Genomic DNA, 27,487 nt, shown 5'->3' on the forward strand with positions numbered 1-27,487 from the left:
GCTGCCAGCAGTGCCAGGAGTCCAGGACAGGTGCCTGCCAGGCAGCGCTTCCAGTCAATGAGGTGCTGCGCGCGGCACACCTTACGTAATTTCCTTCTCCCACCCACACAACAGAGCAGGCCACAGTCAGTCCCTGTCCCTCCATACACAGAGCCGAGAACAAGGTAAGACTAAGGACAAAAGAAAAGAGAAGAGATGGGGGGATGGACCAGTGTGATCCCCAATATATCAGCAACAGACTAGTAATATAATATATATAAATTTATATATACTAAAGCAGCAACAGTCGTTTAATATAGTATATAAAAGCAGCAGTCTTTTGATTTTGAATCTGATTTGCTCTCGAAAGCAGGCACATCCTTCACATTAAATTTAAAATGAAATATATATGTAAAAATAAATAAGTTCTTCGCCACAAAATTTTTTAAATCTTTTCAGGGGTTTGTGGTGGTTCTGTGTATGCTGGTTCCTGTGTACGCTGGTTCCTGTTTAATCCAATTGGTCCTGGTCTCTCTGTGCATTTGGCTGCTTATTAGTAGCCCATTTGATCTGGTAAGAGTACCTGATTACTGTGTTTGGTGGTGTTTGGTGGTGACTACACTTCTGATGTTCAATTTCCACTTTAGGTGGTCTTCTTCACAAAAGCACATCTAACTTCTTTCCAGAAGCAGAAGTTTTAATGTACATCAAACTGTCTTTTTTCATTTCAGTCACTCATCTTTTTTTCACATGGACATTATGATTTATGAATATGTTGTTATCAGTATCATGTTCGTATGATTCATATATACACCATTGATTGATTTTATTCAATTAATTTCACTTTCTTGCATTTTCATTTTTGTTTGCACATCTTAGCGCTGCGCTTTATATCACACTTGCTAATGCAATCAGTTCTATTGCAGTGCCAGCAGCTGTATTTTATTTATATTTTTTGAGCGCTGGGGCAGTATTACCTGTTTTGTTATTTACTATTATGTTTTTACAAATGTTTGGCTTTTATAAAGAAAGAAGAGTGAAGTGGAAGTCAGTGGTTACTCTTCGATCCCTTTAGATGTGTATGCTTTTAAACACTTGCTCAATAGCTTGGTTGTCAGTGGTCACCCAATTGAAGCTCAGCTAAAGTATTTTTAATTACAACATTTTTTTTTCTTTATTTCACTTCTGTACGCAAGCTTTCTGAAAGTGGGTTGAAAGTATGTTCTATGAATATAGCAACATTGTATGGCTCCTGCAACCCAATCAATGGGCCAAAAGCAGCGATATTACATTGATATTTATTACAAAGGTACACGTATCCATCTGCTCCTTTCTCAGGTTGAATAGTCAGACGTGCCAGTTAGCTCTTAGCAAGCCATATGCCATCTTAACAGATGTGTTATTCCCCCTGCTGGTACATCTACTTTTTATGCAAGCAAGAACTACTATGGCATACATATGGTGCCAGGTTTTTTTCTGTCATGGAAAAACAGTGGAGAAATGACCAAAATCAATTAATCTCTCACCTCTGTCATACAAATCCTCCAGAGCTTTCCATGTCTCTGCTCGGACCTCCCGGGCACTCTTACTCGGAAGATTGGCATCAGGCCAGTGCATCAGATACAGGTCTAGAGAGGCAGAAAACATATGGTTACCATTTATTGTAAGTTGTAACCAATTAGCATCCATACAAATTCACATTCATGGAGTCATAAACAACTCACAAGCATAAGGACTAGGTGATGGTAATCCAATCTCGCAAACATCAGCAACATCACAGGAAGCGTACCTCAGATCTCACTGGACAAACTTGGCAGAACACATTTCAGCTGGGCTCAAATTATTATCCAATAGCTGGTTATAAAACAAGAATTAAAGCCCCATATACACTATTCGATTTTCTGTAGATTTTTGTCTTCAGATTTACCAAAACCATATAATATGATAATCAGGCAGGCCCTTGCACTACATGGTTTTGGTAAGTGTGAAGACAAAAATCTGCAGTAAATCTAATAGTGTGTATGGGGTCTAAAGGCCCGTACACACAGTCAGAAAATCTCAAGTTAAATTTTGTCCGATGAACAATCTGACGATTTTCTGAAAGTTGATATGCTGCTTTTGACAGCCGAGTACGAATTTTCAGCAGACAAAAACTGGGTGTGCAGGCTCCAAAATGTTTGTCTGATGTGACCACAATGTGTGATTTTCTGATCATTAGTACGGTTTTCTGCCCAAAAAAAAATCTGAAGAGCAAGACTAGGCATGCTCAAAATGAAAGAACACATACAAAACAATTCAACACATTACATCACTTCTGACATTGAATTCTCTGGATATATATATATATATCAAAAAGAGTTTTACAAGATACACGGAAACACAATAAGAAAACAAAAGAAAAAAGCCGCGCACATAAATACTGTAAATAAAATTAAATATAAACACCTATGAGAGATTAATTGATTGCAATAGTAGTGGAAAAAGTTGATCTACCCCTCTAATAAATCAAACATACCATCATTTATAAAAACAATTATAACAATTATAAATAACAAGTGTAATAATGAAATTTGAAAAATCCCAGTGAAGTGATAAAAAAGTCCAATAAATGAAAATAGATATTCGTGATTGGTCATTAATTCTAGTTAAAGAGGAAGTAAACCCTGATGAGTTTACTTCCTCTTTGATTCCCTGCAAAGGTAAACCATAATGGACTACTATGCATCGCATAGTAGTCCATTATGTGCCACTTACCTGACACAGGAGCCAGCGAAGTCACCGCTGTCCCCTGTAGTCCGGAGCGTCCATCTTCTCGGTGGGTCTCGCTGCTCCGCCGCTGTCATTTGGCGAAGCTGCGATGATGTCACGCACGGGAGCCGCCATTCGCGGCATATCGCCTTTGACAGCGGCGTGCACAGCGGTGCCTGTCTTTTGGAAAATATCTCCTAAACTGTGTAGGTTTAGGAGATATTTCTTGGACCTACAGGTAAGCCTTAATCTAGGCTTACCTGTAGGTCAAAGTGGTTTGTAAGGCTTTAAAACCACTTTAATAAGATACTGCAAAGCCTACCTTCCATTATATTATGTAGGAATCCAGTAGAACTTTTAAATACTCGTGCCTAATTAGATTGTACCCTTGTATTTATAAATAAGGGGCATTGGCCCACATTAAGGGATTTGGAAAAAATAATAAATTTTTCCTATGATGAATATGAACAGATTTGTGGTAACATACCATCACAGTCAGATTTCAAATTGGGGTAGGTGTCACTATGATTATATTATTGTGTGAAAAAAAAATATGATTCGAATGTGATCATATATAGTTGTGGGCCATTTAAATCATATGATATATGATTTATATTAAAAGATCATTAGAAAGGGAGCGACATCTCCAGTTTCCCTTGAGGCTGTTGTGCTCAGCTCTGAATGGTTGGGTTCACATATGATGTGACTACTAACGGTTTTAAAATTGGCTGATTTTTTTTCTCATTGTTATGAATTTGTACATGCAATGCTTGTTTGACAACTGATGCTAATAATGTATATGCAACAAATATGATTGTAACTATGTACTTACATCATTTATAGAGTTCTGTCCTTAAGAAGTGGACCTTTATGCCCACAAAACACATTGAGATTCTACTTTGACCCCACCAATGTGCACCATGAAGGAAATTGGATTCATATGAATTAGGTACTGTCATTAGGCTGTATGATAGGGTTGTAGAGTGGACTTTGTAGCAATGTGAATATAGGTGCCAACCTTTTAATTTAAAGCATGGTCATTTAATGTATCATTAATAAACATATCAACTTTATGAGATCTTTGTTGATTAGTTTTTACAGTACCTGTTAAGTTCCATTGTTGTTCTTTTTGCTATATTACCCAATATGTTTACTTGTGATAAGAGTAGTACAGTGGGTACCATCAATACACACAATAAGGAATTCAAGTTTCTTAGCCTTTCATACATAAGCGGCACTACTACACTTCCGGGTCAACCAAATAACCCATCAAAATTGAAAGAAAATCAAACATGATGCTAAATGCAGATAAACTGTACATGACATGATAGGTGTGTTTTTTTTATGGAAATGATTTACAAAATTGGCCAGATATACTAAGATTACTGAAATTGTTACTAAACCCAAAACATTGTGTAAAAAGGCTGTTTGATCTGGTCTTCTCTTAACCTCCCCTTCTTCCACTGTCCCCAATCTATCTGGTGATAGAACAGAGCCTTGGGGGCAAGCTGCACATATGCACTTGGATGTGTATTTTTCAGGGCTGGGCTCAGTCCTTCCTTCACTGAGCTGTCTGCTCAGCTTATGGCTAATTGCCAGCTCCTATCTCTCCACAGTGACTCCCCTGTTGATGATATCCTGCACGTCAGTCCTGCCTACTTAAGCCGTCCAGCCCAGATGATCTCTGCCTTCGCCTTGGTCACATCTCTAGAGACACTCTCCTGTGTTCCTGTTAAAGACTTGCTTGGCTGACATTCCTTCTGGCTCCAGATCCTACTTGCTGTTCTACTAGGCTCATCTCTGGCTCTCTGACGTTTTTGGCTTGTCTGACTATCCGTTCCGGTTCCTGAACTCTGGCTATGTTTTGACTACGTTTACCTTTTTTATTGCTATTAAACAAGTGAGATTTAACTGTACGTCCGTCTCAGTCTGATTCATGGTTTCTGACAGTATTGCTAGAGAGTTTTTTGTTTTCTTGGAAGATTACATATGATTAGCACAGGGCCAATCCTGACTGTCCAGACACAGGGTCAGTGGTCCTGCAAACTCATAGGACAATCAGAGGAGAATACTGATAGAATAGGCATGATAGAAGTCACAAAATTGCTATATACTGCTAATGGGAAAGGGTATTTACCAGTTTATATTTACTAAAATAATTGAATTTCCATGTTCTGTGTACTGTGGGAGACCAGATATAGTGAATGCAGGGGTTTAGCAACACGTTAAGAAAAGCTACGGAAATTGGAAGCTATTGGAAATACAGTAAAGCCACTTATAGAAATGATTTGCCTGTCACCTACTACAGCCAACTCCAATAAAATAGGATGCATTCATAAGAGAATTTAAAACTGCTAGGGTAACAGCACACAACAGATGCTCAGTGACCTTTATACAATCTCTTTATAACATGCCATGTATGTTGTCCACACAGAGAGCAATTATGTATGCACAGAGGTTACCGCAAGACAAATAGATCAGTTTTCTTGATCAGATATAAGCCGTACACATAGCAGCATTTATTATTAGAAGTCAATATAAAAAATATTATCTTATAAAAACCGGGTTATATAATGATAGTCTTAAATCTACATAAAGGATAATATATACAGTATACAGAATTTTGATGTCAAAGACTGATTATTAGAGTCAAGCAGTGCTCTAACGAAATCCCCTCCCTTCTTTGTCCTCTTTCATGAAGGTCATTGAAATTCCACAAAGAACACATTCCTTACAAGCACAAGAAGAAGCTTGGGAAGTGCATGAACAGTTGGTGGGGTCAGACTGGAGTGGCTTCATTGTCTCTGATGACGCACGCCCCTCACCCAGAACGGGGACAATTTTACTCTTGTTTCTTGAGGAATATAAGTTTAAATCTTATTCAGTTTATTTTCGTAAAGTTTCCCATGCTGCACATCACTGCACATGTAAAGAAGATTGCCTTAAAGAAACAATACCTTTGCCAGGTGTGATTAGAACATGGGATTAGCCGACACTTTCACACGTGAGTGGGCACAAACAACTAAAATGTTTAATGGGGCAAATCTTTTGCAGATTTAAAGAACCACTCCAGCCTAATTAATGCAGAACGCTTTCATTTCTAAATCGCTGAATAAATCCAATTAAAAACGCGTACCTACACTTCTCTGAATGGGAGAGCAATCAATATGCAATCCTGTACCTGAAATCCTTGCAGACCTTTTATCTGTGCCCATCAACCATGCCATGGGAGTTATTTACTAAAGGAAAATCCACTTTGCACTGCAAGTGCACTTGGAAGTTAAGTCACTGTAGATCCGAGGGGGATATGCAAGGAAAATAGAAAACAGCATTTTAGCTTGCACATGATTGGATGATAAAATCAGCAGAGCTTCCCCTCATTTCAGGTCTACCTCTTAGATTGAGAGTGACTGAACTTCCAAGTGCACTTGCAGTGCAAAATGGATTTGCCTTTTGTAAATAACCCCCAATGTGTTCTTAACCTATGCAATGTTCACTTCAGGGGGATGGATGGACTTCTGCTACCAGGTCCAACAATTCTTCTGCTTGCTAAATTAAATTCAGATTGTCTCATTTATTTTTTGTGAACTAGAATACTAGATATATCTATTGTTTAAAAAGGGACCTGATTGAAGTATTATTATTTAAAGGTTACTGGCAATATATTAAATTGTGTGGGTAGCTTATTTATACTGGCATGTATTAAACTAGGCAAACATCTGATGATATAAATAGGTTCAAACTATTAAAAAAAAGGAAGAGTACTGTCCTATACGAAATTATGCTGACTGATAGGACAGTCAATGCAAAGTAGTTAAGCTAAAGCTCCCACTGGTATTTTTTAATGTGAAAACATACTCTGGTATAAGATTCTTAAAGTGGTTGTAAACCCTCACATATATCCACTGAACTGACTAACCTCAGGCGATACAAAGATTAACCACTTGACCACTGGGCACTTAAACCCCCTTAATAACCAGACACATTTTCAGCTTTCGGTGCTCTCACATTTTGAATGACAATTACTCAGTCATGCAACACTGTACCTATATTAAATTTTTGTCCTTTTTTTCACACAAATAGAGCTTTCTTTAGGTGGTATTTAATCACCACAGGTTTTTTTTTTTTTTTGTGCTATAAAAGAAAAATAAATGAAAAATTCTGTAAAAAAATTAATTTTTCTTTGTTTCTGTTATAGAATTTTGCAAATTAGTATTTTTTCTTCATATATTTTGGCCAAAATTTATACCACTACATATTTTTGGTAAAAATAACCCAAATTGGTGTATATTATTTGGTCTTCGTGAAAGTTATAGAGTCCACAAGTTATGGTGCCAATCTCTAAAAAATGTATCACACCTGAAGTACCGACAGCCTATCTCATTTCTTGAGAACCTAAGCCCTTGTACACACGGTCGGACATTCCGACAACAAAATCCATCGGATTTTGTCCGACGGATTTTGTCCGAAACCGGTGTGGCATGCACACGGTCGGACAAAGTTGTTGGAAAATCCGATCGTTCGTAACGTGATGACGTAATTTAGTTACAACGGGACTACGTTCAGGCTAGTAGCCAATAGCTTTGGTCTAGGAATTTGATCTGAGCATGCATGGCACTTTGTCCGATCGGAATTCTCTACAAACGATCGGACAAAGTCCGATCGGATCATGTTGCCGGAAAATTTTTATATCCAGCTCTCAAACTTTGTTGGTCAGACAGTCCGATGGAGCCCACACAAGGTCGGATTATCCGACAACACGGTCCGATCGGACAGTTTCTGTCGGAATGTCCGACCGTGTGTACAAGGGCTTAGAGTCCATTCACACAGGGGTAACTTTGGACCCAACTTGAAGTCGTCCCAAGTTGCCTCAAGTTGTGCAACATGATAAAATCATGATATGGTCATCCAACTACTTTAAAGGGAGAAATGGTTGCATGGAGAAAAATTACAATTTCTAAGCATTTAATAGAATTTTTTAAATGGGATATGTTGGCGAATGCAGGCTCAGTGTGAAAGGGCTCTTAATGTAGTTATGGATTATGAATCAACAAGTGCATTGTTAAATTCAAGTCATGTAAGTACTAGAAGTTTACTTGGCATTGCCCCCTGTAATCTCTTGTACAGCTGAGCACACTCAGAGAGGAAGGGGGGATCCGGTGTGCTACATGCACTTGTGCTTACTAGCAGGAGAGAGCACAGTGAGCAGCATAATCAGTGTGCTGTTGCTTCCTCATTGTCCAATCACAAGTGGAGGACAGGAAAGTGTCTAAGCTGTATTGCAGGGGTGTCCAAACTTTTGACCTTCCTGGGCCACACATAACCACTTTAGGACCGCCGCATGTAATTATGCGTCGGCAGAATGGCATGTACGGGCACAAGCTCTCCTCGGTGCGGCCTTTTTGACTGGACTGCGAGGAGAAAAGACATAGTAAGTGTGCACCAATCACTACACTGACACGTAGGTACACATAGGCACACAAAACCTCCCGTAGTGGTATAGTATCTGAACAGATCAATCCCCAGCAGTTTAGGGTTACAAAAAACGCATTGTTAGCAGGATCAGCCCAGATACCTGCTAGCACCTGCGTTTTGCCCTTCCGCCCAGCCCACCGAAGTGCAGTATCGATCGATCACTATCACTTACAAAACACTAAACACATAACTGCAGCGTTCGCAGAGTCAGGCCTGATCGCTAACAGTTTTTTTTGGTAGCGTTTTATATTTAAATCCTGAAGGCGGTGCTTGGTTTTCGGGGTCCCCTACGCGGCTAGGCTCCCAAAATGTGGTATCCCCGTACTCAGGAGAAGCAGCAGAATTTATTTTGGGGTATAATTTCACATATGCCCATAGCATGTGTGAGCAATATATCATTTAGTTTGTAATATTCCCGTGACTCAACATGCCTCTCAACAGATAGCTTGGAGTGTCTACTTTCCAAAATGGGTCATTTGGGGGGGTTTTGTGCTATTTTGGCATTTTATTGCCTTCGAAACTGTGATAGGTAGTGAGAAGTGAAATCAAAAATTTGCACACTTAGAAATCCTGAAGGCGGTGATTGGATTTCGGGGTCCCGTACGCGGCTAGACTCCCAAAAAGTCCCACACATGTGGTATCCCCGTACTCAGGAGAAGCAGCAGAATATATTTTGGGGTGCCATTCCACATATGACTATGGCATGTGTGAGCAATTTATCATTTAGTGACAACTTTTTGTAAACTTTTTTATTTTTTTTTATTTGTGTCATTATTCAATCACTTGGGACAAAAAAAAATAAAAAATTCAATGGGCTCAACATGCCCCTCAGCAATTTTCTTGGGGTGTCTACTTTCCAAAATGGGGTCATTTGGGGGGGGGGTTGTACTGCCCTGCCATTTTAGCACCTCAAGAAATGAGATAGGCAGTCATAAATTAAAAGCTGTGTAAATTCCAGAAAATGTATGTAGACGCTATAACTTTTGCGCAAACCAATCAATATACGCTTATTGACATTTTTTTTACTAAAGACATGTGGCTGAATACATTTTGACCTAAATGTATGACTAAAATTGAGTTTATTGGATTTTTCTTATAACAAAAACTAGAAAATATCTTTTTTTTTTCAAAATTTTCAGTCTTTTTCCTTTTATATTGTAAAAAATAAAAATCGCAGAGGCAATAAAATACCATCAAAAGAAAGGTCTATTTGTGGGAAGAAAAGGACGCAAATTTCGTTTGGGTACAACATTGCATGGCCGCGCAATTACCAGTTAAAGCAGTGCAGTGCGAAATTGTAAAAAGACCTCTGGTCCTTAGGCTGACAATTGGTCCGGGGCTTAAGTGGTTAAAATACGCTTAACCATATACCCTGTACACGCGATTGGACATTCCTACAACAAAATCTAATGGATTTTTTCCAACGGATGTTGGCTCAAACTTGTCTTGCATACACACGGTCGCACAAAGTTGTCAGAAATTCCGATCGTCAAGAACGCGGTGCTGTACAACATGTATGACGGGACTATAAAGAGGAAGTTTAACAGCCAGTAGCCAACAGCTTCTGTCTTTTAATTTATTCTGAGCATGCATGGCACTTTGTGCGTCGGAAATGTCTACACACGATTGGAATTTACACAATCGGATTTTGTTGTCGTAAAATTTTATATCCAGGTCTCAAACTACGTGTGTCGGAAAATCTGATGGAAAAAGTCAGATGGAGCGCACACACGAGAGGAATTTCCGACATTCCAAGGTAATGATCACTGATATAGAGAATGCACCTGTCTGAGTAATAAAACTTAATTTTTTGTAATATTTTTATCATAAAAGTAAAAGAGAGCAGAGAAAAACGAGTGCGATATTTGACATGTTTTTGATAAACGAACGCATTCGAGTGGGGATATTTTTCTTTGGGAAGAAAAAGCGTATAAAAGAGACACTGTCAGATTTTTCTTTGGCATGTGTTTGCGAAGTGTAAATGCATTTTTACAAAACATTGCCAAAAAAACAAAATAAGTTTATGATCTTGTGTTTGGCCGCATTCATAGCCGTCTTAAACCGCAGGTTGGACACACCGGCTGTATTGCATAACTGCAATACAGAAAAGTATGGTCACCAGACTGGCTGTGCTGTCTGGCAGGGCTCTGTAAATCTCAGGGCTGGATGTACAGAAAATATAAATCCTTTAGAAAGTAAAACAGCTTCCTTATATATGGGTGTAAAATGCATGTTTAGCTGTTTACTTGGAGTTCAAGCATAAGAAGAAACAAATCCGTAAAATGTCTATAAACAAAAAAAGTGCGACAATTTTGAAAAAAAAAATATTTTTTTTATATTTTGCTATAATAAATATTCCCCAAAAATACCTAAAAAACGAATTTTTTCCTCAGTTTAGGCCGATACACATTCTTCTACATATTTTTGGTAAAAAAAAAAAAAAAAAAAAAAAAAAAAATCGCAATAAGTGTATATTGATTGGTTTGCACAAAAGTTATAGTGTCTACAAAATAGGGGATAGATTTATGGCATTTTATCATAATTTTTTTTTATTAGTAATGGCGGCGATCTGCGATTTTTATCATGGCAGCGACATTATGGAGGACACATTAGACACTTTTGGCACTGTTTTGGGACCGTTGTCAGTTATACAGCGATCAGTGCTATAAAAATGCACTGATTACTGTGTAAATGACACAGGCAAAGAAGGGGTTAAACACTAGGGGCGATCAAGAGGTTACGTGTGTCCTAGGGAGTAATTCTAACTGTGGGGGGAGGGTGGGCTACCTAGGACATAACAGCGACCACTGCTCCCGATGACAGGGAGCAGTAGATCTCTGTCCTGTCAATAGGCAGAACGGGGAAATGCCTTGTTTCCATAGGCATCTCCCCATTCTGCTGATCCGTGACCCGATCGCGGGACACCGGCGGACATCAAGTCTGCGGGTCCCGTGGGCAAGCAGCGGGCATGTGCCTACATGCCGCGTCTTAAAGGGGACGTGCCGGTACGTCCACTTGCGCAGCCGTGCCATTGTGCCAACGTATATCGGCGTGCACTGGTCGGCATGCGGTTAAATTATGTGATTTGATCAAACATCCAACAGCATTTCACATCTCAAGACTGTTGAATCACAAATGGCTTCCTCTATATGTTTTTGCAGAGCAGTCAATTACTATAACCATGTTAATAGTCCTATGGAATTCTGGCCCACTCAACTCATTATCCCTTGAGTAAAACACAGCCAAATGTTTACGGACACCTGTATTTAGTGATTACAAAAACATAGATCAATGCTAAAAGCAAATATCCAGTCCTACAGAGAAAGATTAAGTATTTTATCATTCATCTTAGTACTAGTAGAGTATTACGTTATCCATCTATAATGCAGAAGGTTAGGAGTTTAAATGATATCCAATTATCCATCTATGAAGGTTCCCGCTCAACTGTTGGGAAAACTTTTGTCAATCACCAGCTTGTAGTCAACTGGCTAGAGCCACTGATTAGTGTATTCTGGCACAGTGGCATTGCTAGGCGGGTGCGGGCCGCACCCGGGTGACACCTGCCAGAGGGCTGACACCCGTGGGTAGCGGCACTGCTAACACCGCCCGCTGACTTGTGTCTCGCACTGAGGCTGTGTCCCTCAGCAGAGCGGAATGAAGCCGCCTCCCCCTCCTCTCTGTTTACATCCACAGAGGAGGAGGAGCCCGAGCTCAAGGGATACACACCACTGTGTGTGTATCTGCTGTTCTGACTGAGGTCTGTAAGGGGGGTGTCTATACTGATGGGGGAGTCTGTACTGCTGGGGGGTCTGCACTGAGTTGGGGTGTCTGTACTGGGGGGTCTGCACTGGGGGATCTGTCTGCACGAAGGGGGTATCTCTACTGAGGGGGGTCTGCACTGGGGGGGTGTCTGTACTGCTGGGGGTGTCTGTACTGCTGGGAGTGTCTGTACTGGGGGTGTCTGTACTGCTGGGGGGGGTCTGCACTAAGGGGGGGGTCTGCACTCGGGGGTAACTGTACTGAGGGGGGTCTGCACTGGGGGGGTCTCCACTGAGGGGAAGTCTGTACTGAGGGGGGTATCTGTAATGCTGGGGGGTCTGCACTGAGGTGGGGGTGTCTGTACTGATAGAGGGGGGACTATAGTTGGTGGGGGGGTGACACCATTTTTTTTTCGCACCAGGTGACACCAACCCTAGTGACGCCACTGTTCTGGCAGTGGAGGAGTCTCACTGTTAGAATACAATGGCACAGTGGGGAGGATTCCTCCATCCATCTTGCATGTGTAGATGGGGGAATCCTGTTGGCTGATCAAAAAAAAGGTCTATGGCCAGACTTTAAGAGGAACTACACTGCATCTGAGACCAAAAACACTATTTAATTCATTTTGAATAAGCCAAACAAACTTCCCCATCCATCCATGTCTCCATGCTTTATTTTACTGAGAAACCGCTTAAAAAAAAAAAAACTAGCATTCCTGGCTGTGGTCACCTTGAGTAGGGGTAGATGATTCATGAACGATTTATTCCCTGGAATCCATCTGCCCTTAGCTCAGGCATGCAGTAAAGCTGCACGATTCTGGCTAAAATGAGAATCACAATTTTGTTGCTTAGAATAAAAAGATCACGAGTCTCGTGACGTAAAATCTTTAACATTATACAAAAAAAAATGGGCTAAGTTTACTGGTTAGTTTTTTTTTTTTTTTTTTATTCATTAAAGTAGGAAGGAGGGACCAGGAGCGTCAGCGAGGGATTCAAGAGGAGGATTTGGACTGCTCTGTGCAAAACCATTGCGCAGAGCAGGTAAGTATAAAGCCCCATACAAACTCGGACTTAGTACAAACTTTCCCTTGGATTTTTGTACAAAGGGCGTTGGCCGTAAGTTTGTATTGCATACACACGATCACACTTTTTAGGCAACAAACACAAACGTAGTGACGTTTCAACGTACTGACGACACTACAAAAGAGGACGTTCAATTACTCCAGCACCACCTTTGGTCAACTTCTGTACTGTTGTCTGATTATTGCATTGGTTCTGAGCATACGTGTTTGTACTTTGTACAAAAGTCCGATGGTTTTGTGTACACACGATAGGACTTTGCTCCATCGGACTTATGTTGTCAAAAAGTTTGTCTGTTCGCACAGTCAAATAAAAGTCAGATGAAAACCAAAAAAGTTTGTGCGATGGAACGCACAAACGGTCGGATGTTGCCTCAAAACAGCTAATTTGCATATTTGCTGTCAAAAAGTCAGATCGTGTGTATGGGCCTTTACATGTTTGTTACTTTAAAACAAAACAAAACAAAAAAAACAAGACTTTAATATCACTTTAAACTTATTTTACTTCCTGTCAGTGTTGATTAAGAAAGTGAAGTTCCACTCCTAACTCCAAACTTTCATCATCTTAGACACTCACTAGATGTCAAGCGAAAAGGGGTATCAAAAAAGTTAAGATGCCTTCTCAGTGTTCCAAAAGTGTCTACTCAAGAAAGATCTCACAAATATAAGCAATGTTCAAAAAAATTCCCTTTTCTAATATAGTTATATTCTAGCAGATGTGCATCTATTGGCTGAATGTAGAAAAAGAGTAGTAGCTGCATTTTCGCCTTCATTTCCAACATCAATGGGGTACCCTACCAGGAATATTACACAGTGTAGCATCCATGGAAATATAACTACTCACTCAGCAGAGCCCTTGCAGATACAGTGCCTTGCGAAAGTATTCGGCCCCCTTGAACTTTTCAACCTTTTGCCACATTTCAGACTTCAAACATAAAGATATAACATTTTAATTTTTTGTGAAGAATCACCAACAAGTGGGACACAATTGTGAAGTGGAACGAAATCTATTGGATATTTTAAAAATTTTTAGCAAATAAAAAACTGAAAAGTGGTGCGTGCAAAATTATTCGGCCCCCTTTATTTTCAGTGCAGCAAACACCAGAAGTTCAGCGAGGATCTCTGAATGATCCAATGTTGTCCTAAATGACTGATGGTGATAAATAGAATCCACCTGTGTGTAATCAAGTCTCTGTATAAATGCACCTGCTCTGTGATAGTCTCAGGGTTCTGTTGTAAGCGCAAAGAGCATCATGAAGACCAAGAAACACACCAGGCAGGTCCGTAATACTGTTGTGGAGAAGTTTAAAGCCGGATTTGGATACAAAAAGATTTCCCAAGCTTTAAACATCCCAAGGAGCACTGTGCAAGCGATCATTTTGAAATGGAAGGAGTATCAGACCACTGCAAATCCACCAAGACCTGGCCGTCCCTCTAAACTTTCAGCTCAGACAAGGAGAAGACTGATCAGAGATGCAGCCAAGAGGCCCATGATCATTATCATGAACTGCAGAGAACTACAGCTGAGGTGGGAGAGTCTGTCCATAGACACTGCACAAATCTGGCCTTTATGGAAGAGTGGCAAAAAGAAAGCCATTTCTCAAAGATATCCATAAAAAGTCTTGTCTAAAGTTTGCCACAAGCCACCTGGGAGACACACCAAACATGTGGAAGAAGGTGCTCTGGTCAGACGAAACCAAAATCAAACTTTTTGCCCACAATGCAAAACGATATGTTTGGCGTAAAAGCAACACAGCTCATCACCCTCAACACACCATCCCCACTGTCAAACATGGTGGTGGCAGCATCATGGTTTGGGCCTGCTTTTCTTCAGCAGGGACAGGGAAGAGGGTTAAAATTGAGGAGAAGGTGGATGCAGCCAAATACAGGACCATTCTGGATGAAAACCTGTTGGAGTCTGCAAAAGACCTGAAACTGGGACTGAGGTTTATCTTCCAACAAGACAATGATCCCAAACATACAGCAAAATCTACAAAAGAATGGTTCACAAATAAACGTATCCAGGTGTTAGAATGGCCAAGTCAAAGTCCAGACCTGAATCCAATCGAGAATCTGTGGAAAGAGCTGAAAACTGCTGTGCACAAAGCTCTCCATCCAACCTCACTGAGCTCGAGCTGTTTTGCAAGGAAGAATGGGCAAGAATTTCAGTCTCTCGATGTGCAAAACTGATAGAGACATACCCCAAGTGACTTGCAGCTGTAATCGCAGCAAAAGGTGGCGCTACAAAGTATTAACGCAAGGGGGCGAATAATTTTGCACGCCCCCACTTTTCATTTTTTTATTACTTAACCACTTGACCACTGGGCACTTAAACACCCTTAACCACTTCCCACCCGGCCAATGCACATATACGGCCGGGTGGGAGCCGTCTACTCCTGATGGGACGTTCAGGAACGTCCATCAGGAGGAGCGGGATCGCGCGTGCCCGCGCAGCGGCGCGATCCCGATGCGCCCGTGTCACCGGGACATGGCGCATCTCAGATCGGCAGGAGGGCTCTGTGATTGGCCCTCCTGATCACATGACGGCCGTGTCCAATCACGGCCGTCATGTGATGTAAACAAACAGCCGGTTGCTAGGCAATCGGCTCCTCCTCTCCTCACACAGAAGTCATCGCTGAGGAGAGGAGAGCAGATTGCTGCAGCCGGCTGATGATCAGTGAGTATGAGCTGTTTGTCTTCAGTCTAGTGTAAACACACAACACACCACACAGTGTAAACACAGTCCCCACATATGTCCCCATAACACACATGTCCCCAAAAAATAAAAACACATGTCCCTAATAATAAAAACATGTCCCCCACATATGTCCCACTAAAATCACTTGTCCCAATGATTATGTGCACACATATGTACGTGATCACCTGCACACATATGTACATGATCATTTGCGTACATATGTCTGTGATCACACAAACCAATTATTATACACTTAACGGAATTTTTTTTACCAAAAACATGTAGCAGAATACATTTTGGCTTAAATTTATGACAAAATTTGATTTTATTGGATTTCTTTTAAAATAGAAAAAAGAAAATATTGTTTTTTTTCCAAATTTCCGCTTTTTTGCGCTTATATCGCAAAAAATAAAAAACGGAGTCGTGAATAAATACCACCAAAATAAAGCTCTATTTGTGCGAACAAAATGATAAAAATTTAATTTGGGTACAGTGTAGCATGACCGCGCAATTGTCACTGAAAGCGCTAGAGCGATGAAAGCTGAAAATTGGCCTGGGAAGGAAGGGGGCGAAAGTGCCCTGTATTGTAGTCGTTAATAACCAGACCAATTTTCAGCTTTCGGTGCTCTCACATTTTGAATGACAATTACTCAGTCATGCAACACTGGACCTATATGAAACTTTTGTCCTTTTTTTCACACAAATAGAGCTTTCTTTTGGTGGTATTTAATCACCGCTGGGTTTTTTATTTTTTGTGCTATAAAAGAAAAAATACAGAAAATTCTGTAAAAAAATGAATTTTTCTTCGTTTCTGTTATAAAATTTAGCAGATTAGTAATTTTTTCTTCATAAATTTTGGCCAAAATTTATACTACTACATATCTTTGGTAAAAATAAGTACAAATTGGTGGATATTATTTGGTCTTTGTGAAAGTTATAGAGTCCACAAGCTATGGTGCCAATATCTGAAAATTGATCACACCTGAAGTACTGACGGCCTATTTCAATTCTTGAGACCCTAACATGCCAGAAAAGTACAACTACCCCCCAAATGACCCCTTTTTGGAAAGAAGACATTCCAAGGTATTTAGTAAGAGGCATGATGAGTTTTTTGAAGTTGTCATTTTTTCCCACAATTCTTTGCAAAATCAAGATTTTTTTTACTTTTTTTTTTTTTAACAAAATTGTCATATTATCAGTTTATTTCTCACACAGCATATGCATACCACAAATTACACCCTAAAACACATTCTGCTATTACTCCCGAGTACGGTGATACCACATGTGTGAGACTTTTACACAGTGTGGCCACATACAGAGGCCTAACATGCAGGGAGCGCCATCAGGCATTCTGGAGCACCCAGGACAATTCTGACATTTCTCTCCTACATGTAAAAATCATCATTTATTTGCTAGAAAATTACAGAGAACCCCAAAACATTATATATGTTTTTTTAGCAAACACCCTGGAGAATACAATGGTGGTCGTTGCAACTTTTTATCTCACACGGTATTTGTGCAACAATTTTTCGAATGCTTTTTTTTGGAAAAAAAACTGTTTTGTGCTTAAAAAAAAAAAAAAAACACAGTAAAGTTAGCCCAATTTTTGCATAATGTGAAAGATGAAGTTACACCGAGTAAATCGATACCTAACATGTCACTCTTCAAAATTGCACAGGCTCGTGGAATGGCGCCAAACGTCGCTACTTAAAAATCCCCATAGGCAACGATTTAATTTTTTTTTTACTGGTTATATGTTTTGAGTTACAGAGGAGGTCTAGGGCTAGAATTATTGCTCTCGCTCTAACGTTCGCAGCGATACCTCACATGTGTGGTTTGAACACCGTTTTCATATGTGGGCAGGACTTACGTATGCGTTCGCTTCTGCATGCAAGCACATGGGGACAGGGGCGCTTTAAAAATATATATATATATTTTATTGTTCATTTTACTTTATTTATTTTAGTTTGACATTTTTTTCCCCAAAAATAAATTTTTTGATCCCTTTTATTCCTATTACAAGGAATGTAAACATCCCTTGTAATAGGAATATGGCATGACAGGTCCTCTTTACAGTGAGATATGGGGTCAATAAGACCCCGCATCTCACCTCTAAGCTGGGAAGCCTGAAAAAAAAAAAAAAAGATTCTGGATTTGATCGTATTGGCGAGTCGGTAGAAGCACCGGAGGGCGGCGGGAGGGGGGGTGTCTATGGCTGGGTATTGCAGGGTATCACCGACTATGGCTGGGTATCTCAGAGTATGGCTGGGTATCTCAGAGTATGGCGTTGCAGAGCATTGCAGGATATTGGAGGGTGTTGCAGAGCATTGCAGAGTTTTGTACGGTATTGGCGGGTGTTGCAGAGCATTGCAGAGTGTTGCAGGGTATTGGTGGGTGTTGCAGAGCATTGCAGAGTGTTGCAGGGTATTGGTGGGTGTTGCAGAGCATTGCAGAGTGTTGCAGGGTATTGGCGGGTGTTGCAGAGCGTTGCAGGGTATTGCAGAGTGTTGCAGAGTATTGCAGGGTATTGCAGGGTATTGCAGGGTATTGCAGGGTAATGCAGTGTAATGCAGTGTAATGCAGTGTAATGCAGAGTATTGCAGTGTAATGCAGAGTATTGCAGAGTAATGCAGAGTAATGCCGAGTAATGCAGAGTATTGCAGAGTAATGCAGGGTATTGCAGAGTATTTCAGGGTATTGCAGAGTAATGCAGAGTAATGCAGGGTATTGCAGGGTATTGCAGGGTATTGCAGAGTAATGCAGAGTAATGCAGAGTAATGCAGGGTATTTCAGGGTATTGCAGAGTAATGCAGAGTAATGCAGGGTATTGCAGAGTATTTCAGGGTATTGCAGAGTAATGCAGAGTAATGGCAGGGTATTGCAGAGTATTTGCAGGGAATTCAGGGGTTAATTTTCGGTGAGCAGCGATGTGGGCACTGTAGATGCAGCCCACATCGCTGCTGACACCGATCTCTTCCCCCTCCGCTGTTCCGATCGGTACAGAGAGGGGGAGGGAGGAACCGGCGTCATAACATGACGCCGGTTTGTTTACAAGTGATCACTCCGTCATTTGACGGAGCGATCACGTGGTAAACGGCCGCTATGAGCGGCCGTTTACCGTTATCCGTGATGCACACGTCACGGTCACGGATGCTCTCGAAACCGCCCTGTAGCCGTCATTTGGCTATAGGGCGGTTATTAAGTGGTTAAAAAAGTTTAAAAAATCCAATAGATTTCGTTCCACTTCACCATTGTGTGCCACTTGTTGGTGATTCTTCACAAAAAATTAAAATTTTATATCTTTATGTTTGAAGCCTGAAATGTGGCAAAAGGCTGAAAAGGTCAAGGGGGCCGAATACTTTCGCAAGGTACTGTACAATTTTCTCTATCTTTGGCATTGACTATTAACCTCCCTGGCGGTTTTCCTGAGTGTGGATCGGGTGTTACATTTCAGTACCATTAGCGGTAACCCCGAGCCACATTGCATTGCAGGATCCTGGTGCAGGTTACTTACCTTGTCCCCAGGATCCTGCGATGTCCCCCCGCTGTGTCTGCGGGCTGTGTCCTCCGCTCAATGCCTCTGTGTGCCGAGCTCTGTTCCCTGCAAGCCCGGCTGCAAATTAAAAAAATAGAAAATTCATAACACATAGCCCTTGTACACACGGTTGGACATTCCGACAACAAAATCCATCGGATTTTGTCCGAAACTTGTGTTGCATACACATGGTCGGACAAAGTTGTCGGAAAATCCCATCGTACGTAACGTGACGACATTATTTCGTTACGACGGGACTACGTTCAGGCTAGTAGCCAATAGCTTTGGTCTAGGAATTTGATCTGAGCATGTGTGGCACTTTGTCCGATCGGAAATTCTCTATACACAATCGGACAAAGTCCGATCGGATCATGTTGTCGGATAGTTTTATAGCCCAGCTCTAAAACTTTGTCCATCGGATATTCCGACAGAAACAGTCCGATGGAGCCCACACACAATCGGATTATCTGACAACACGGTCCGATCGGACATTTTCCATCAGAATGTCCAACCGTGTGTACAAGGGCATACAGTACACTATAATCTTACAGATTACATTACTGTATGAAATCATTTCACATACCTTTTGTCCCCAGTGCTTTGTCCAGTGCCCTGCATGCAGTTTTATATTATATATACTGTTATTTCTGCCTGGAAACTTGAGATTGTCCATAGCAACTAAAAAGTGTCCCTTTACGACAAAAGCGATTTTAGACCAACTAGAAAACAGAGATAGTAAATGATAACACTTGCAGAATTGAGTGATAGTGAACTGTGGGGAAATTAATTTTATTATTAATATATTATTATTTTTTATAATTATTTATAGTTATTTATTATATTATAATTTATGATTTTTTGTTTCAAACTTTATCATACCGGGATGTCTACTAGACTCTTGTTTGGACAGATTTAAGTGTGTTATTGCTAAGAATTACAGGCCTACAATATAAAACACCAAATTTCTATGCAAAACAATTGTACCGCTTTGAGACGCAAAAATCTGACATAATGAAAGCTAACACTGCACATCACCCTAAACACACCATGCCCACTGTGAAACATGGTGGTGGCAGCATCATGTTGTGGGGATGCTTTTCTTCAAGAGGGACAGGAAAGCGGGTCAGAGTTGATGGGAAGATGGATACAGGGCAATCTTAGAGGAAAACCTCAGAGTCTGCAAAAGATTTGAGACTGGGGCAGAGGTTCACCTTCCAGCAGGAAAACAACCCTAAACATACAGCCAGAGCTACAATGGAATGGTTTAAATCAAAGCATATTCATGTGTTAGAATGGCCCAGTCAAAGTCCAGACCTAAATCCAATTGAGGATCTGTGGCAAGACTTGAAAATTGCTGTTCAATGAAGCTCTCCATCCAATCTGACAGAGCTTGAGCTATTTTTCAAAGAAGAATAGGCAAAAATGTCACTCTCTAGATCAGTGTTTCTCAAGGCGCCCCAACAGGTCATGTTTTGAGACTTTCCATTATTTTGCACAGGTGATTTGATCAGTTTCACTGCCTTAGTAATTACCACAGCCGTTTCATCTGAGGGAAATCCTGAAAACATGACCTGTTGGGGCTCCCTGAGGACTGGAGTTGAGAAACACTGCTCTAGATGTGCAAAGCTGGTGTAGATATACCCAAAAAGACTTGCAGCTGTAATTGCAGCAAATGGTGGTTCTACAAAGTACTGACTCAGGGGGGCTGAATACAAATGCATGCCACACTTTTCTCATATTTATTTGTAAACAATTTTGAAAACCATTTATCATTTTCCTTTAACTTCACAATTACCGTATTTATCGGCGTATAACACGCACTTTTTTCCCCTTAAAATCAGGGGAAAATCGTGGGTGCGTGTTATACGGCAATCCCCCGCTGATTGTGAGTGGAGGAGTGAGCGCCGCCCCGATAAAAAAAGGTGAGTGTACTCATCTAGGCTCGGCTCCTTTTGGCTCCGCTCACAGTCACGCGCAGTCCCGCCATTGGACTTGTGTTATGTCCATCATAGGGCGGGACTGCGAGAGCAACCGAGAGGAGCCGAGCGCTGCAGAGATACACAGGACATCCAACTCTGTATCTCAGCGGCGCCATTTTTAAACTGGAAGGCTGCGATGACCAGACTGCAATGACAAAGCTACACTTACAAGAGTGCAATGACAAGGCTGTAAATAATACCGGGGCAAGGCTCCAATGACAAGGCTGCAAATGACACCGGAGCAAGGCTGCAATGACAAGGCTGCAAAAACAAGGCTGCAAATGACACCGGGGCAAGGCTGCAATGACAAGGCTGCAAAAACAAGGCTGCAAATGACACCGGGGCAAGGCTGCAACAACAAGGCTGCAATGACAAGGCTACGCTGATAAGAGTGCAATGACAAGGCTGTAAATGACACCGGGGCAAGGCTGCAATGACAAGGCTACGCTGACAAGAGTGCAATGACAAGGCTGCAAATGACACCAGGGAAAGGCTGCAATGACAAGGCTCTAAATGACATCGGGGCAAGGCTGCAATGACAAGGCTCTAAATGACACCGGGGCAAGGCTGCAATGACAAGGCTCTAAATGACACCGGGGCAAGGCTGCAATGACAAGGCTGCAGATGGAAACTGATAAGGCTGCATTGATGGATATTTAAATGTAAGTTTTTTTTCCTTAAAATTCCCTCCTAAACTTGGAGTGCGTGTTATACACCGGCGCGTGTTATACGCCGATAAATATGGTATGTGGCACTTTGTGTTGGTCTATCACACGAAATCCCAATAAAAAACATTTACATTTTTGGCGGTAACATGACAAAATGTGGAAAATGTCAAGGGCTATGAATACTTTTTAAGGCACTGTACATTGCATGTAACAGAACATTTGATTTGTGTTTTTTTTTTCTCTGTGGGTGGAACTGCATGGACTTGTGTCTTTTCTTCAACAAGACTCATGTAACTCAAGGCAATTCATAAAGAGTGTCTACACTCTTTAGAATTCTGACCTGCCTCCACATGACAAATGTCTGTGCGGGTGACAGATTTAGGTACTTGTTGTAGACAGGTACATGAACCTGGGGCACTGAGCATGGAAGTGAATGAGACCAGAGTGTCCATATGGACACCCCACCCTCAGTACAACTCAACTCTCGTATAGTAGTGGGAAGGATTGTATGGGGGCGGAGCCTGATCACATTTTACAGACACTAGGTCCCATCAGGTCCACTCACCTTGTGACTGACAGCAGGTAGTGGGTGGATCCTACGCTACTGGCTATAGAATCTGTCCACCGTCTGCTGTTAATTAGAAGGCAAATGTGGAACTAACGTCTCAGCTTCCCAATCAGGCTCCACCAATTGCAGCTGTGAAGCCAACAGCATGGGAATGCAGGCCGCACCTACCCTCCCCGAATACCAAAACTTATCTAGCCTATTTAAATAATACTCAACACACTTATTGGCAAAGAATTGGCCGCTGCACATTTATTGGTATATTCAAATCAATAAATAAATAATAACCATATTCTGATAATTTTATTGCATCATAAAATTCTTATATTTCAAACGATCAACTTCAAAACAGCTCAGTCTTAAAGGACTCGAGCATACATAAATCTTTTAACCAAAGTCCCCACATGCCGGGTTTGAGAATTTCAAGCCCGGCCTACCCCACAACCGCGGCCAATTCAATGCAGTTTTGCAATCCTACATTAAATATATCTAAACCTATATCGGACAGGTGAACTCCATCTGCTCTATATAATCCAGGGAAACCACCCTCTATATTAATGTGTCTATATGAGAAACCTCCAATGCGCATAATTAATAACCATATTCAGATAATTTTATTGCCTCATAAAATTCCTATATTGCAAACGATCAACTTCAAAACAGCTCAGTCTTAAAGGACTCGAGCATACATAAATCTTTTAACCAAATGCGCAGCATAAATTTTTCCATAAACCTGTTCAATCTCTTCCTAATTTTCTTCAAAAATTTTTAAATGTACTTCTTGGAGCCATACTTGCCGAGGGATTATCTCCGAAAAGATAATTCTGGTATTCGGAAAAGATAACTTAACCTTAATTAGCTCACGTCTAAAAAACGACATGAGGTCCAGAGTTCTAACTTTCCCCACATCATTTCCCCCTAGGTGTACTGAATGAATGAATGAATGAAATACTTGTATAGCGCACAATGCGAACTGAATCGCCTCTAGGCGCTGTTTGAGAATAGCCAATCTTGCATGACGAGCCAGGGTTCTCAAACCACCCAGAAAACCATTTAGGGTTATTGGGTCCAGTACAGCAATGCCTGGAAGATAATGTGAAGTTATAGGTGCTCCCTGTATACATCAAGATTTAATATTTTTTTTGACCAGAGTACTGTTAATGCATCTGGAACTGGCCATGACTCAATCAATCTAGAGACATAAAAATAAATAAATAAATAAATTAGCCCATTTAAGACCTCTAATTACTTTCCAGAAAATTCTGGAAATTCATGAAATTTCTCCAGGATCCATAGACAAATTGGACATATAGTAGCGCTTCTTGGCTCTTTTATTAGCCCAGTATACAAAAGAGTGGCTCAGGATCCAAACATATCTTCTATTACCTAGAATTTAAAGAAAAAGAGCAGATCTGACATAAATCTGAAAACGTTGAGATTCCCATCTCCCCAACCGTTTGATTATTGCATCATCCAATCCCATCCTATCAGCTTCCATAGCTGCCCCGATCCTGAAAGAATGAGACGTAAATTTAAATTGATGCAAATTCAATTTTCTCAAGCAAGCCTTTAATATGTAATTGAATTGATACTGAGTAAGAGGGGACCCATCAGCATCTACCAAAAAATAAATAAATAAATAAATTCCCCTCTCCTATTGGCCTAACTGCCAGGTAACCATTTATGACTCTAACTGGACATATATCCTCATCTCCACATCGACTTAAAGGTACCCAACTGCCTTTTCCTAACCTATCTGTTTTTTGACACAGGGATGAACAATTTGACCGAGACAATCACATTCTTTTTTAGTAAACCCACCATTACTTTTTTGTTTTTTGGCAGCAACTCAGATATTCTGAGAGCCCCAGAAAGGCTAGTACAAATGCAGTATTAAATAATATAGCCTTAATTTTTTAATTTAAAATATTTTTAATTTGAAGAAAAAAAGATAAACCCGCCATGATTTTGGAAATGTGACTCAAATTGTAAATCCATTTCCATAGCAAAATTATACCACCCATTCCATGCGGTTGAGTACTCAACTCATGTATTTTCTGCCACAGAGTGTCTTATCGCATTTGTAAGAACCTCTAAATTAGGCTCCACAGATTTTCTGGACACACATTACCTTCCTTGTCCGCATTCTGCAGGAGTTGGTGAAACCGGTATACCTGAAATCGAGATAATGCATCCGCAATTTGATTCTCCTTCCCTGGGACGTGCCTGTCTTTTAACCAAATATTAAATTTAAGACAAAGAAACACTAAGAATCTTAGTAATTTGACCACTTGTGTAGATTTGGCTGACAAACTAATTCACAGCATATATGACCCCTTTATTATCCAAATTAATCAGGATTCTTTTATTTGCAAATTGCTCACCCCACATTTCTATCGCAACCACTAAAGGGAAAAGCTCCCACACTACTATGCTTTTGGTGACTTTATTCGTCTCCCAACTCACAGGCCACTTACCACAGCACCAGTGAGTCTTCCAAATAGCTGCGAATCCATATGAGCCTGCAGCATCTGTATATAGCTCAAGGCCAGATGAGGACACAAATCGTTCCTGAAAAAATGATCTGCCATTGTATATATCAAAGGATTTAAACCAAACTGACAGGTCCTCCTTGAGGTCAACTGTCAATCTGATGTGGGAAAATGGTGATTTCATTCCTGACATGGCCAAGTACAAGAGCCACGAGAAGATTCTACCAACTGCCATAATCCTTGTCGTGAATGCCAGAAGGCCTAATAAAGATTGGAGTTCTTTTAATAACACTTTTTTACGCCTAATCAACACTGAAATTAAAGATTTTAGATTCAGGTAACTGAAATATCAGATTAACAGTGTCAATCTTGACACCTAGGAATGCTATAATTGAGGAAGGAAAAACTGTTTTCTTGCTAGCTAGTGGGATACTGAAATGATGCGCTACCGCACTAAACAGATGTAACATAAAATAACAGACAGGAAATTGCGCTGGACCAATGAATAAAAAGTTGTCCAGGTAATGTAATATACCTTGGTAGCCAGATTGAAAAGCCACAATCCATTGGAGAAAAGTTGCAAATTTTTCAAAATATGCACGAGATATGGCACATCCCATAGGGAGGCACATATCAAAGTAGTATTTGCCCTAAAAATACATACCCAAGGAGTTGAAAGCTACTGCCAATCGGTAGCAGCCTGAAGGCCGCCTTTATGTCTGCTTTCGCAAGCAACGCACCTTTCCCAAACTTCCTAATTTGCTGAATAGCCTCTTCAAATGTGCAATATGATACTGATGACATGCCAGCATCTATTTCATCATTTAACAAGCTACTTTTTGGGAATGATAAATGGTGGATTAGGCGAAAGGTATTTGGCTCTCTTTTTTTTTGGGTATGATGCCTAACGGCGATATGCTAAACGGTGAGAAAGGAGGGGAATCAAATGGACCTGCTATCCTACCTTCCTTAATTAACTTCTCTTTAACACTGTGTGCGTAAGTATCCACTGACTTTACATTTTTAACTGGCTCACACCCTTCACCCTGAAATACTGGTAAAGGGAAACCTTTGGAGAAACCTTCAATTAGGAACTTGGCTGTCTCCTGGTCTGGATATATGTCCAACCATTGCTGCATACTTGCTAGTTTCACTGGGGTGTGAGCTTTTTGCATAAATATCCCTCTGGGAACTTTGAATATTGGAATTCCTTTTTAAAACACCTGATCAAAGGGTGGGGCCCAGAACTCATCATATTGAAACCATTCTAAACCCACAAAACTTTATACGCTTCTAGCACATGCTCCATGTGTTGAAACAGCTCGCTGCAATACTCCAGGTGCTTTTCACCTAGCACACTGGAGTATATTGCAAATGACTGACACCAATTATTAAAAGACCTCGCCACAGGTCTTCTCCTATCACCCTCATCTTTCTCATCTGATTTTTTTTTTTTTTTTTTATTTTTTTTTTTTTTATTTCTGTTGACAAATTCCTTTTTTCTTTTTTTTTTTAAGCGACAGAATATGTACAAATTGACCTTTCCATATTTTTTCCTTAGTCTGAGGAGTAAGGTGGTAACCTAATGGCGAGATCTCACATGGTAATGTCTCTTTAAAGCACACTTCTGGTACCGATGCGCTAGATATATTAATCTCAGCTGGTAATAGATATTGTGAATTAACATTAGCTGACTGATTGTTATTAACATTACCTATATTGCTTAAGCTGACAATGTCTATTTTGATTAGACCATACATTACAATAATTACTAGTTTAAATTGCAGGTGTATTCATAGTGTCAGCTAATCTGTTAATGGATTCCATAATGCTATTAAGTGTGTGCTAACTTACCTATACCGCCAGGGGGGCGCTGGAGCATTTGTTATATCTGAAGCAGCATAATGCTGCTCTCTGTTGCCTCCAGTGGCCATCGGCGGGATGTCTGTGATACTCACACTGCTTGCAGCCGCATGCTGTGGTAATAATACTGGGCAGGGTTTGTCTCTCCTCACAACCGCAGACACTGCCTCTGTCCTCTGTATAGCTGACGCTCCTCTAGCCCACCCAGCACTGCCTCTGGGCGGCGATGGGGACCGGACCCTCCTCTATTTCTTTTCTCTCAAGCTGACCTGATGCTGCATAGTGGCTGCTGGTTTTTCCAGCCATGCTGTGCTGCTGTCTTCTCTGTCCTGTGACACCAGCAGCTGCGGAGACGGTTTATGGCAGCGGGTCCGGCGGTTTTGAATGTCATTAACAGCTGTTCTACCTCTGACTACAGGGGAATACCACAGGATACTGTACTGAATTTACCTCAGCCAAAGCACTTTGCTCATTATCATTCTCTGCCGAAGCCAGTCATTTTCTAAGTCCTTCTTCTCCACCTTTATCCCCAGCTTTTCTCCAACACTTGCCTCATTAAGGTTTTCATAGCCATGAATGAAGTACTTCAGGAGCCTGTTTTCACCTTCACTGAGCTTGTTGCACCTTCACTGCTTGGCTGGGAACAGG

At 40.8% G+C, this 27,487-nt stretch overlaps 1 protein-coding gene across 2 annotated transcripts in view; it reads right to left on the bottom strand.

Annotated features, from left to right (window-relative positions):
- LOC143928135 (putative oxidoreductase ZK1290.5) overlaps positions 1-27,487 on the bottom strand; it is a 248,620-nt gene that overhangs the window by 135,715 nt on the left and 85,418 nt on the right. For both annotated transcript variants that reach the window (XM_077452806.1, XM_077452807.1), the window contains exon 4: positions 1,506-1,607. In XM_077452806.1, coding sequence (XP_077308932.1) covers positions 1,506-1,607 — 102 coding nt within the window. The remainder of the gene's footprint in view (positions 1-1,505; positions 1,608-27,487) is intronic.

The sequence above is a fragment of the Lithobates pipiens genome, unplaced genomic scaffold (genome assembly GCF_037356315.1).
Source record: "Lithobates pipiens isolate NorthernLeopardFrog02 unplaced genomic scaffold, aLitPip1_a1.2 Scaffold_23, whole genome shotgun sequence".
Classification (NCBI taxonomy): Eukaryota; Metazoa; Chordata; class Amphibia; order Anura; family Ranidae; genus Lithobates; species Lithobates pipiens.